The 13,603-nt window shown below is 35.2% G+C and overlaps 1 protein-coding gene across 1 annotated transcript in view; it reads right to left on the bottom strand.

Annotated features, from left to right (window-relative positions):
- The window catches only part of LOC141829494 (callose synthase 10), a 119,908-nt gene that overhangs the window by 39,351 nt on the left and 66,954 nt on the right, over positions 1-13,603 (bottom strand). Inside the window, exons 32-34 of the mRNA XM_074716984.1 lie at positions 5,473-5,589; positions 5,254-5,322; positions 4,997-5,174 (exon numbers count right to left, since the gene is read on the bottom strand). Of these exons, the coding sequence (XP_074573085.1) occupies positions 4,997-5,174; positions 5,254-5,322; positions 5,473-5,589 (364 nt within the window). The remainder of the gene's footprint in view (positions 1-4,996; positions 5,175-5,253; positions 5,323-5,472; positions 5,590-13,603) is intronic.

The raw sequence follows: 13,603 nt of genomic DNA, 5'->3' as shown, positions 1-13,603 counted from the left end.
ATATTTTGATCATGACAAAGAGTTCAAATTAAGCTTATAGTGTGTACTAACGAGTTGAAATGAGTGTTTAGATAACACAGGAAAAGTCCTAGTTGCGACTGGGCAAAGAAATTCTAGTCTAGAGGACTAGGCAAGAAAGTCCTAATCAAGAGAACTGGGCAAGAAGACTTGGTATATCAAAGCACCAGGCATAAAATCTAGGTAGGTCAGTGGACCGGACATCGAAGGAAAGTCCTGGGATCGAGGATCGGATGCTGAGCAAAAGTCCAACTAGATCTAGAAGACCGGATGGTTAGTAGAGGTAATTTCTCTTAAGAGAAGTAGGTGAGGACGCATCCCTTGGAAGGAAATAGTAGACGTCGGTCTAACCTATGGTTTCATTGAAAACCTAAAATCCAAGACCAAAGAGCTGGTAAACTGTCAATTTCCTGTTATATATGTTGTGCACTAACTCTGTGATACAGGAAATTGAGGGACCGAAACTTCGGATTCCAGGCGCCCCTATTGGATCCGAACAATCGGACGATCCAAGCACCCAAAAGGGATCCAGGCGCCCAGATGTCAGCTGATTAGGCCAGCGAGGCGGATGAGATAGCGAGCTAGGAGTGATCAAAGACACCTCAGCTTCCAGGCACCTGGAGATGGATAAGGCGCGGCGAAGTCAAAGCTGACCAGATAACCTCCACGTTAGTATTTCAGGCGCTCGGAAAAGATACAGGCGCCCAAAGATGCTAAGTCAGCATCGAAAGCGGATCAATCAGACAACATAGAGACGCCCGAAAGGAGTTCCAAGTACCCGAATCAGTCTATAAAAGCAGTTGCGAGGAGAAACCCTAAAGCATCCATTAATGCTACCTCGACGTCCATTCTACGCGCAACCGAAGCACTCGAGATGCCATCATAACACCGAAAATTGCACCAACAACTGCATGAACTTCCTACTTATATTGTCGATAAATTTTAATATTTATTTTCGCTTATATTCTGTACTTACGTTATTAGGACGGTAAAGGTTTACCGATCTTATATTCTTGTGTAAAGGCGAGACTCTTTCTCAAAAAAGAAAAAGTTTTATAGTGGATTGCCCATCGTAAATGATCAAAGACAGTGGGTCTTGGAGTAGCAGTCAGTAGTTGTGAACCAAGTAAAAATAAACGTGTCGATTTTTATGTGTGATCATATCTTCCGTTGTGTTCTACTTACTCGATTTACGAAGTTTTATGAATACATGAAAAAGCGACAAACGAGCTATTCACCCCCCCTCCCCCTCTAGTGCTCATTTTTAATCCTACAGAATGGACCCAACCATGCTCACTGATGAATGCTTAACAATTAGTGAAAATCATGTTATATCGGAGCAAATTACTTCAGCACATCCGAACTTTATATGTTAAAATAAGCTATAGCATACTTGTTTAGTGTATCCATATGGTAGGTTATGCTGCAATTAATGTATGGTAGATATAGAATGCATGATCATTCAATTCTACTTAGTTTCGTTCCATCATTTATCTCCAGGTTTATGATGCATCATTCATATAGCTTTATGGTTATTGGACCTTACTGTTTATACCTAAATTCATGTTGCATTTAATGTCCACACCATAGTTTGTAAAATCACGATCCTGGATCATGTGATCCTACCATCTAGAAGTAAAAAATTGATCCTGAATTGTGCAGAATTGATTTTCGCAGTAGAATCGGAACAGGATTGGAATAGAATCGAAACAGGATAGGTGGGAACTTTGAGATGTCATAACTTTTGACTCGTATTGAACCACAAAATTTATAATATATCAAATCAAAACTCATTCAGAGATCTATAGTTAGTTATAAGGTTTACCCTTAACCGCTCAATTCATACCCAAAAAACATTGCTTAAAGCCTTTTTAGAGGCCCGAAAGATTTTGTCTTTTTTTATTATTTTTTTATCCTTTGCACAGTTAGGGTTGGGGTTTTGTGATTATTTAAACATCTTTTTAATTATTTTTGAGTTATTTTTTAATCAATAATATTCTTCCATTCCTTTTCCCCAAAATGACGAGTTTTTTTATGTTTATTGCCTGGTATTCTACGGAATCAACGAATCTTTAGAAGATTATTTCCAACGTTTGTGTTTGAATCAAAGAATTAAATAGCTTCCACTACGTTAGCTAATTTGTCGGCCTTTAAATTGGATCATCTTGTAAACCAAAGGAATGATTAAATGTGATTATTATTATTGTATTAATTAGAAATTTTATACTCTTTCATTTTATGATATGAAAATAGAAATATTATTGAGTGCCACTGTGCTAGAATGGTAGTTAAATTACTAGTTAATTTAAATTTGTACAAGCAATAATATCATCTGAGGAGTCGAGTGTCAGTTGCATGTATATGCAAAATTATTAATATATTTATATACAAATGACTTTTTTAGATATTTTTTAATAATTAGCAAAAGTTGTAACTTCTAATTATCTATTTATTTTAATTGTTTGTTTACTTATGATTAATTAGATTGTTAACTCATTTTTATTTCTCTGTATATTTGTTGATTAATTGGATCAATTTAGTGTTTAAATATGTTGGCAAACAATTAAGTTTTAATTTTTACCATTAGCCATTTATAAGTTATATACTTCTTTTGCTTTATTGAAACAATTAAGAAATGAGGATGTAATGACAAGAGAAATGTTTTCTATAAAGATAGGGTTAGAATTCATATCTTTTGTACTAATTATGAATGAACTCACTGAGCGCATCCAAGACACATCTTATTTGTTAAAGACATTGTTTTATTTGATAAGACACTTGAATAAATGCTAAGTTTGAATCTTAACGAGAAATATTGAAAGTAAACGATTTAGGCTTAGTAAACACATTATATATGGAATTTAATTTTAATAGTAATAGGCATACCAAAAACAATTGTTAAGATAGGAGATAACAAGTTTTTGTAATTGAGAGTTTTAAGTATCTAGAATCATTTTTACATATTGATGAAGGGGTTAATAAAGATATTTTACATAGGATCAAGTAAGTTGGTTGAAATGGAGGAGAGTGTGAGGTGTTCTTTGTGATCGTAAGATATTTCTATAGCTTAAAGGAAACTTTTAAAAATGATGGTTAGACCCACTATGTTATATAAAGTTGAATATTGGACTATAAATCGATCACATAAACAAAAGATAAAAATCACAGAGATAGGGATATTAAGTTAAATGTGAGAACATACAAAGATGAATTGGATAAAAAATGATAAATTTAGAAAGAAATCGACGTTGTGTATATTAAAGGTAAACTCTAAAAGATGTGTTTAAAATGATATGAACATATAGTTAAGTGACCAATAAATATCCCACTTAGGTGATATAAGAGCATAACAAATACGCACATTAATCAAGAAAGAAAAAAAAAACCCAAAGAATACTTGATTAGCAATGATAAAGAAGATAAAATGCATTTAAATATAGATGATAATATAGTAGGGGATCAAGCCCAATGGCATAAAAGGATTCATATTTCCAACTCCACTTAGTTAAATAAAGATTTGGTGGTTGTTGATGTATACTTATTTTGCTTCATAATATTTTATAGTTATAATATATTTTTTGCAGGTAAAATGTTAGAATAAGCAATAAGAAAATGAGACCATCCCTGATTAACAATTAATTAGTGCATGTTTTGCTTTTAAATTCTTGAAGCAATTCAAACTTAAAGGCCCAATAGGCATTAATTGTTAAGGATATAATCGTGTTTAAAATAAAGCTATATTTTTATGATTTTCTTTTAATGTGTTTGAAATTTGTTTATGAGCATTTGTTAAAAAATTTAAGCATTAAATATTAATTCAAAACTCTGTCGTTCAGTTTTATTTTAATTTTATTTCTTTCACTTAATTACAATTATTAGGGTGAACAAAAAAATATATAAGCAAAGACTTAAAATATTATATTTTAGGCTTATATAGATTGTAGATTTTCTTATTAAATTTAATTAATTTTATAAAATTTTAAAAATGAAAATATAATATTCGACTCAATCAAATTTGAAAAATTAACATTCAAGAATTTTTCTATAAAATTGAATTAGTATTTAAAATATTTTAGAAAAAATCTAATTCATCCAATGTACACTTATTGCAATCGATAGATATCTCCAATAGTATTCCAATAAAATGAATAATGAAAGAAAAATAATAAATATTTTCTTGACTTAATCAAATAAATTTTCTTTATATCAAAACATTTGTCAAACTCTAGCTATTTCTTCACACTTGTACTAAAGCTAAGAGAAGACATAAAGGAGGAAAAGAAGAATCTCATCACAATCTCTCTGAACATTAGTTTTCTCGTTGCATATTTGCATGATCTTTTAACATCATAAAAATATAATTTTCATCAATCTTAGATACCAAATTTTATCCTATTTAAACTTTTTGCATTTTAAACTACTTTAGAAAAAATAGATAAGTAATTAAGTTAAATTTAAGTTTTTAGGGTCGAATTTAAGTTTTATATATATATATATATATATAATCGTGTGTGTATATTATCGTATTTAGTTAGATTATTGTTATTTTTAAAGGTTATGAATTTAATTCCTCTTCTTCTCTCTCCCCACAGACTTCTCTCCATGAATCCTCTCGCCTAGCCATTACACCGCCCGCATACCATTGCCCTCCTCCCGCACATCGTTACTCCCCCCCTCTTATCCCTTCTCTTCATCAGTCTTTCTTCTCTTTACCTTTGTTTCCACCGTACAACATGTGCTAACGTCATTTCACATATCAATCGGTGAGCAGAACATGGCCAGCATGGTTGACACTTAACCCTTGATTACGAGTCATGTAGTAGTGCATAGAATTTACCCCTATAGAGTTCATATGGATGTATGAGATCTACGGAGCCGACCCCCAATAGTTAGGACTGAGTTTGATATTATGATCTCCTGTAAACTTTTGATCTACATAATACTCAACTAAAGAAAAGAGTTTACTAAAAATACTAACCTCTGCATAAGGAGTAAAATATCAGCTGCCTCTGGAGCCCCTTTTTGTTTCTGTTGACCATAAATTTGGCATGAAACAACATATGTAAATTTAATGTCTGCTTGGGCCCTTGCTTCAGGAGACAACTCGTATCCCTGTGTGCTTATGTAATCACTAACAGAATAACCATCTTCAATTTCTGCATATGCATTGTAAAGTCAAGGAAAATAAAAAGTTGCATTTAAAACTAGCATTGGAAAACAAGAAGAAAAAAATACCTCCACGATAGCGCTTTTCTAAATAACTTTGTAGTACAAGAGCCCTTCTATAGTACATCATACCACGCACTACAAATCACATTATGAAAAATCAAATGGATGAGCAAAAGTTTAGAAAATCATAGAAAGGAACATGATTATATATGGGAATCTTAAATAATCAAGTTAAGAAAAAAAGAACAAAATCACAGTTAATGTCCATTTTAAAAACAGACAGACCTGTTCTTGCCAATGTTTGGCCACGATACGATGCCCAAAATCGTAACTCCAAGCTATCATCATCTTCAACAGCATCAGCAGTTGATTTAATTCGTTCTAGAAAATTTTCCCACTCGTCTAGTACAACAAAATGAACAATGCACAAGAGATGTTAAGTAACATCTCTTGTGGAAGAGGAAATTACCATTACAGAGAAAATTTGCATGATAATGTCATACTGGCAAAAAACATTTCCAAGTGAGCTAAATATTAGTCTGCTAATACGACACTGCAGAGCATGACATACCCAAGTGACATTCTGTAACTGGAAGAAACAGATACTACACAATCGTAAAAAGAATGGCAAAAGAACAAGTTGAAATTCATTTATAAAAAATAATAATTTTGAATAATTAAAATAAAGCTAATTGTGCAACAGGATGAAGATGAAATTTTAATTAAAATGACCTTATATCGTGAGTCCTAAAGTTTTAATCAACCAATCTTTTACACTTTACACTCAATCTTATAGATATAATACAGGTTTAAAATCTCAAGTCGTGTCGGAGTTTCAGTCCTGAACCGGAATGATACGATTTCAGTACGTGTCGTGCCGATATAGTTTTGATATTTTTTAAATATAAAATATATTAAGTAAAATTTAATTTAAACATTTAAAAATATAAAAAATAAAAAATAAAATAATTTTTTAATATATAAAAACCTCGAAGGTGGAGAAACCTTTACAACTCTTTTGATCTCCTCAAGAATGATATGAAATAATGTTTAAGAGGAGAGGAAGAAAGTAAAAATCAGAGAACAAGTTCTCAAAAGAAGCACTAAAGAATAAAAGAATAGCAGAATTCTTGAGTTGATCTCGTGCAGGCTTCTTTTATAAATCTTCATCATCTGTCGACTGCTGGCAGGGTCAGTCGACTGATGGCTTCAATCGGCAATAAAATTCCGCATTAAAGCGCATTAAATGCTTGCCAATCTTCGCCAACGTTCAAATAGCAGTCGACTGATCCAAGACCAGTCGACTGGCAACAGTCAACTCACCATACACTAGTCGACTCCTGTCTTCCTCTGGCTCGACTGATTTTTCTGTGTGCGTCTGATTTATGAGCAGTCGACTGCTGGCAGGGTCAGTCGACTGGTGAAGCTGAAAAATCCCATTTCAGCTTCTCTTGACCTAGACCTCGGCCTTCAAACACCTCCCATAGCCTCATGCCTTCCATGGATGCTCCATTATCCTTGCACTAGCCTGAGATGCTTCCATCAGCTTCGTCATGTCAAGTTCTTGCCAAGACTACCCACTTGGACTTTTCCTTGCCAAGACTACCCACTTGGACTTTTCCTTGCCAAGACTACCCACTTGGACTTTTCCTTGCCAAGACTTCCCACTTGAACTTTTCCTTGCCAAGACTTCCCACTTGGACTTTTCCTTGCCAAGACTTCCCACTTGGACTTTTCTTTTGCCAAGACCAACCTTGGACTTCCCTTTGCCAAGACCACGCTTGGACTTTCTTGCAAACTTGCATCACACATGTTAGATCACAAGTATTGTCTAACTTCAAACATGGTTGAGCCAAACATTGAAACTCAATGCATTTGGGGCAAAGATTGCACCAACAGACTTATGCCACCTCATGGTCAATGCTTGACTTGACCATTTGACTTTAAGGTGAGGTGACATAAGAAGTGGCCAATGGTGATGCTCCACATCATCATGGATGCCACATCATGGGGGTTACAATAGGAGTTTGTAACTTAAGGCTTGAATGGTTTTTAATTGGATTAATTAGCCTTGAATGGGTGTGATGTGACATAAGAGAATGAAAAAATTGGTTTTCTCATTCTTCTCAACGTGAAGTCACCTCTCCCTCTCCTCTCTCCTTGAGTTTTCTCTCTACTTCTCCCTCTCCTCTCTAGCCTTGCCAAAACCTTTGTTGGTGCTAGCACACCTTTGGTTTTGGTTCCACCGATTGTCCGTGTGGATACCAATAGAGGAGCGGCGCTTGACGTTCTTGAGATCCGGCAACATTTTGGTCGAGCGGGATATGCGAAGGGCACGCACCGAGGGTAAAAGCTCTAAACTCGTAGATCTAGAGTAGATCTAGGAATAAACAAGTTTTGTGAAAAATTTTGTTTCGCACGAGATCCAGTGGCTTGGACTTCCGAGGTTTCCGCAACGCAAAAAGCGGTTTTTGCGGCTCGGAAAGTCCAACAGTCCCGACTATGGGACTTTGCCACCTCATCCGCCTCTCTGGCCCATTCGACAGATGTCCGATCGCTTGGATATCATCCGGGCGTCTGGACTGTCTGGTCGCTTGGATCCAAATAAGGGCGCCCAAAATATACAGTTTCAATTCCTCCATTCTTACATTACAAGTTAGACCAAAATCTAAAATATAACAGGAAGAATAATAATTTTGCAAACTATTTGGACTTGACTTCAGGTTTCTAGTGAAACTCTAGATGATCGATGCCTATTGTTCTCCTTACCGAGAAAGCATCCTCACCCATTTCACTCGAGAGAATTTGCCTTTTGTCAACCAGGTCCTATAGACCTGTTGGACTTTTACTCAGTCTCAATCCTCAGCCTCAGGTCTTCCACTGTTAGACGTCCGATCCTTCAAACTCGCTTAGACTTCCTACTTAGTACTTTGATATGCCAAGACTTCCTATCTAGTCCTCCTAATCAGGACTTCTTTGCCTAGTCCTCCAAACCATGTCTTCCGCCAAATCCTCTAGATCAGGACTTCCTTTGCCTAGCCGCAACTAGAGCTTCCTTATGCTACTTGCACACTCAATTAAGCTCATTAAATTACTTTACAAACTTAACTTGAACCCTTTGTCATTATCAAAACTTAAGTTCGATCATCTGGTACTCCCTGCACCAACACTCTCTAGGTCTATCAATTGGTTTTGACTGAAATCTATTAATAGACCTAAACAACTTGAATTCTTATAATGAAATGGAAGATAATAGTGTAGGGAAATTATGTATGGTGTCCATTCTTGATTTTGACATCTCTATGATAAATTATGTATGTATATCAATTTTCTTAAAGTTTAAAACTTTGAAAACCTTCTAATCACCATTGTTAATGACTTTAATTTGATATCTCTAGGCACATGTAAACTCCAGGGAACATTAGAAAATTATAGTACTTGGAATGGATCTAATTAGACTTCTCTAGATCTATCAATGGATTTTGGTCGAAACTCATCGATGGTGTACGGAATCATATGCGACAAATAATAAAATTCATAGCAAAAATAGGATCCCAACAAAGTGATCTATGCGAAATAAAACTCATACGAAGTTCGATTTATCAATCTAATAGATCTATACTTTTGAAGCGTGCTCTTTGCTTATCCCGCTTGTCCTCAGTTCGTAGGATCTCTTGCATGTTCAAGCATCCGTGCCTCTATGCATATCCACACAAACACGATCTCAAGTTTCAAAGAAGAATCACCTTTGTGGAGCAAGCCACACAAGGAGATTCGGCCAAAACAAGGAGGAAGGAAAAAAGGGGTGTTCGACCAAGAGGGAGAAGATAGCTCAAAATGTATTGTGCACCTTTAAAAAATGCAAGAAAAACCTTTTATATTCATCTCATGAATATGAAGGATTTTGCCTCTTTAGCTTTCCCACATTAAAGCCAATTAAAACCCAAATAGAGCACATCTTTCTCATGTTGGATCTTCATCTTCTCTTCATCCAATAAAGATAAAAACCCTTGGTCTTCTTCTATTATTAATTCATTAAACATTTTAATGAATCAATATATCATTCAAATTTGATTGAGTCTAATCTAAATGAGTCTAACTCAAATTAGATTCAATCTCATATTTTAATTGAATTCACTTGAGTCTAACTCAATTAATCCAATTTAGATCGTATTTTAGTCAAACTAAAATCAATCAATCTCCAAAGCATCGTGTCCATTGTGTGTGACCCTATAGGTTCTCGTAACATTAGTAATGTGTCTAAACGTCTTTAGACACATAAGTAATGAGTGGCATCTAGCAATACATCATTGCTACCCAAGTGATGAGTCGAGATCCAACCTAATCTTTCCGTGACTACTATAATGTATAATGATGTCCTTCTATCCTCGATATTAATCTTTATGTTTCTTGATCCCCGAATAGACTCACTCAAGCAAATGAGTTCAATATTTTATATTGACTAATTTGAATATGGTCATGCATTTAGTAGTCCTACTCGATCAAGGGACTCATAGATATCATTCCCATAATATGGAAGGGATAGATCCCATCTACATCACTCACATCTCTCTACATAATTCGTTGCATACTTAGTTATCACCTTTATAGTCCACCTTGCTATCAATAATGTTAGACGATACCAAAGTACACAACTTCTTATATAAGAAATCGTAGTGACTTTAAATCTAAGGACTATTCATACCAATAGTCACATGAGAAAGTTTATGACACTCATATAATGATCCATGAAACTTTCTCATGGTGGGTCAATTCAGTATATATTTTCTATATATACTCATGTGTCAACGTGATATCATATATTCATGACTTGTGAGATCAAGTCATCAATTGACCTACATGCCAGTCTCAATGCATTAATACTGTCTTTAAATATTAATGCTTGATTAAAAATAATTAAGAACAGTGTTATCTGTTATATTTGATGGGTGTCCTAAGGCAATCGTCTTACGGTTATACTATTTATTGGATAAATTATAATTCACAATTTGAGTGCACATTTTCTATATATTTGATTGGATCTTAAACTCAATTACTCAATGTCCACAATACAATTCATACCATGAAAGAATTTGTGATTGGATCACCACTAGTGAGCATCTCTACATGTGTAATTATGAATGTTTTGAAATTATCCCTAGTCGAAGAATTGATGAGTTAGCCAAGCACGTTTAAACTCCTTGGTTAGCCAAGCAGCTGATCTTGCTGGCTGTAGACATTTGATGTTGAGAGTTAAACGTGGATTCTAATTAAAGGTAACCAGTTCATTCGAATGACCTGCCGTGAGACTTCATATGATTACATACATATGTCAATGAAGATCTCAGTATAGCTTAAGTGCGAATTTCTTTTGACTTACGGTATTCAAGTCACCTTGGTTACAGAAGTTTATACTTTGACATATTAAGCAAACATCTCCATGGAAGTGTGGATTGGGTATAAGTCAAATTACTTGAAGGTGTTTAAATAGCCCATAGAAGATTCACCACTCCTTGAAAAAGGAGACATATACCCTGCGATCGCTTGTCAAGATTGTTACTAAAAGTCTTTGGCCAAATCATCACATGTCAAGAGTATAAGACTCTTGGACACATGTACAAGTAACTGAAATCGACAAGATATGAAAGCTAGTTTGGACTAGGTGTGACGTAGTCAGCCTAGTGGGGACTAACACATATAGACCATGTATTAAAACAAGCGGATATAAGATGATGAAAGAAATGAGGCATGTTTTCATTATAGCTGCTGAAGGGTTTAGAAATATTCTGCAACCAATCGTTGATTTTATGATCAATTAGGGATGATGATGTACTACTAGGTGTCACTCATAATTGTTCAGCAATTAGTAGTTAATTACAGGTGACCAATATAGTTAGAAACCTATGGGTCATACACACTACAAGTTTTTCGAAAGACTTAAAACGAGTTTGAGAATTAGATTCTCATATCGAGAGAAATAAAGTCTGATTGAATCGGACAATGGACAAAATGATGAAATTCATCTTATGAAGATGAAATAAACAAAATTTATGTCATTCAAATTGGAGGTCATTTGATTATTGAACCAAATGATTCAATTTTGAACCAACTTGATTTGGTTCATGATGGAAGAGATTTTAGCAAAATGGAAGAGATGAGGAGATTCATCTTGTGAATACAAAATAAACAAAACTAGTTTGGGTCAAATCAGAGGTCGTTTGGTTAGTAAACTAAGTGATTTAGCTTTGAACCAAAATAAATCTGATTTGCTACAGTGTCGGGTCCGATTTGCTACAATAACCAGTTCGATTGCTACAGTAAACCCTAGTTACCCAGTTTAGCAGAAATTGATTTTCTCCAATTCTCTGAGTTTTGGGTTTTGGGTTTTTTTAGGGTTTCTTTCTCTCCAAGAGAATCGCGTGACATACGTTTAAAAACGAGGCTCGCAGCTGAGAATTGGTGATTGCAAGTAAACCTTGTCGGTGTCGCTTATCCACCCAATGTTACACAGCTAGTGAGAAGGGTTCTCACCATGCAAGAAAGGTTTTTCGTCGACGTTGGAGTCTATCACCACCGGACGTAGCTGGAGTCATGTTTGCCCGACCACGTGGGAGAAGGAGCCATCCTCTGTTTCACTCAGTTCCAACCACGCTAGAGGAAGGAGGACGCCAACAAAAACCCTAATCGTAAAGCCGTGATCCCCTCTTCTTCTTCTTCGCTTCCTCTGCTTTGCTGACTGCAAACGCCTGATTGGGTGTTTTTCACCCACCCTCGATCGTCGAAAAAGGTCTTCGGTGAAGGAGAAAGGGAACCCAAGTGTCTTCCTTGGTCTTAAATCTAAGTCGTGTGTTGCCGGTGGGAAAGTAAGAGCAGCTAGAACATCGCCGATTTATAATTTTTCTTTTTGTGAGAAGCCAATTGGCAATTGCCAGAGAAGAAAGACAATCCCCCTTTTTGTTTACTTCCCGAAGCTTGCCTCTATTACCGGAGCTACTATAGCTACCGATCGAATCTCACTGTCCTACTGTTGGAGCACTCGCGTAGGGCTACCACCGGCCTCCGATGAATTGTTCATCAAGGACAGATGCTGTCGGAAAAAAAACACGGATGATAACTCTTGTAAAGAGTTGTCCAATCGCGACCAATCAACCTCGGTTATCTGACGATCGTCTGCCAACTTTCTAGGAGCTTGTGAAGCTTCCGGAGAATGTTCCATCAACATCAGAAAGGTTCCGATAATTTATCCTAAATCGGAGGTTAAAGGTTGACTAATGAAAACTACACCGATAATACGATTGTCGGTGATAGTTAGAGAGCACCGAAAACGATCGTGACAAACGTTGTTGCATAATTTTTGAAATTAGACTTTTCTCTCGAATCGATCATTATCGATCATTAGTTAGTACTGAAGATGATGACGCGACTCGTGACTTCGGAAACCATCCAAACGAGAGCTTAACATGGATTACCAGTAGAGGAGGAACTTCGACAAGGATCACTCGATTGATGCCAACTTCGCTCACGTGTAGAATTTTACTATTCTGTAAATCTTTAGTTTTCAGTCATGCCTTATACTCTGTTATTTCCTGTCTATGCATGCATGTGATTTAATAATTAGAGTTAATTATTAGTTTATTTCTGCTACGCATGTTTGCAAAACGTGTAAACACCTGCATTGCACCCGGACGATCTCAACATTCTCTACATTACCTGACTATCAATTCAACTAATTGATATGATATAGATTAGAAACTACTACTCAAGGATATTTTTATTTTTAGTCATTTGACACAAATATAAAGTAAATATAATAACCAAATTTTATCTTTATTAACATAAAATATGATACAAAAGTCTCTAGTCAATTATAACATAATTAGCTCTAGGGCTACTACTAACAGATAGACCTTAGGGTTTTGGATTTTTAAAAATTTAACATGACATAGAAGAGGGTATTGCAGTGAAGATATTTATGGTGTCCGTAACTGCTTCTGATATCGCTATGATAAATTATAAGTAAAAATTAATTAAAAATAATTTCTTTTTAACCTTTGAAAAAGGCTTTAAATGATATTTTTAGGACTCGAAACATGACATGTTATGGGGTTTCACCCTGATAACAAATGTAAATATCTGAATGAGTTTTAATTTCATGTGTAAAATATCTCATTTTGATATCCAAGTTAAAAATTATAACCTCCAGAAGCTGCATTTGGTACATACACAACTTACGCAGGGATGTCAGAACCAGACATAAATACCATATATACTTTCTACACACTCATATTTTTCATCTCATGGCAAAATTTTAAAAATCTAAATACCATAGGTCTATCAATGAAATTCAACCAAAATACGTTGATGGATCTAGAGAGCTCTAATTGGACTCATTCCAACTCCTATAGATTTTTACAGT

This window comes from Curcuma longa, chromosome 5, assembly GCF_044706935.1.
Source record: "Curcuma longa cultivar G26 ecotype Majalengka, Jawa Barat chromosome 5, ITB_CL_G26_1.1, whole genome shotgun sequence".
NCBI classification, from domain to species: Eukaryota; Viridiplantae; Streptophyta; class Magnoliopsida; order Zingiberales; family Zingiberaceae; genus Curcuma; species Curcuma longa.
Note: the sequence above shows the minus strand (reverse complement) of the source record. Positions and strands in the feature narration are given on the sequence as shown.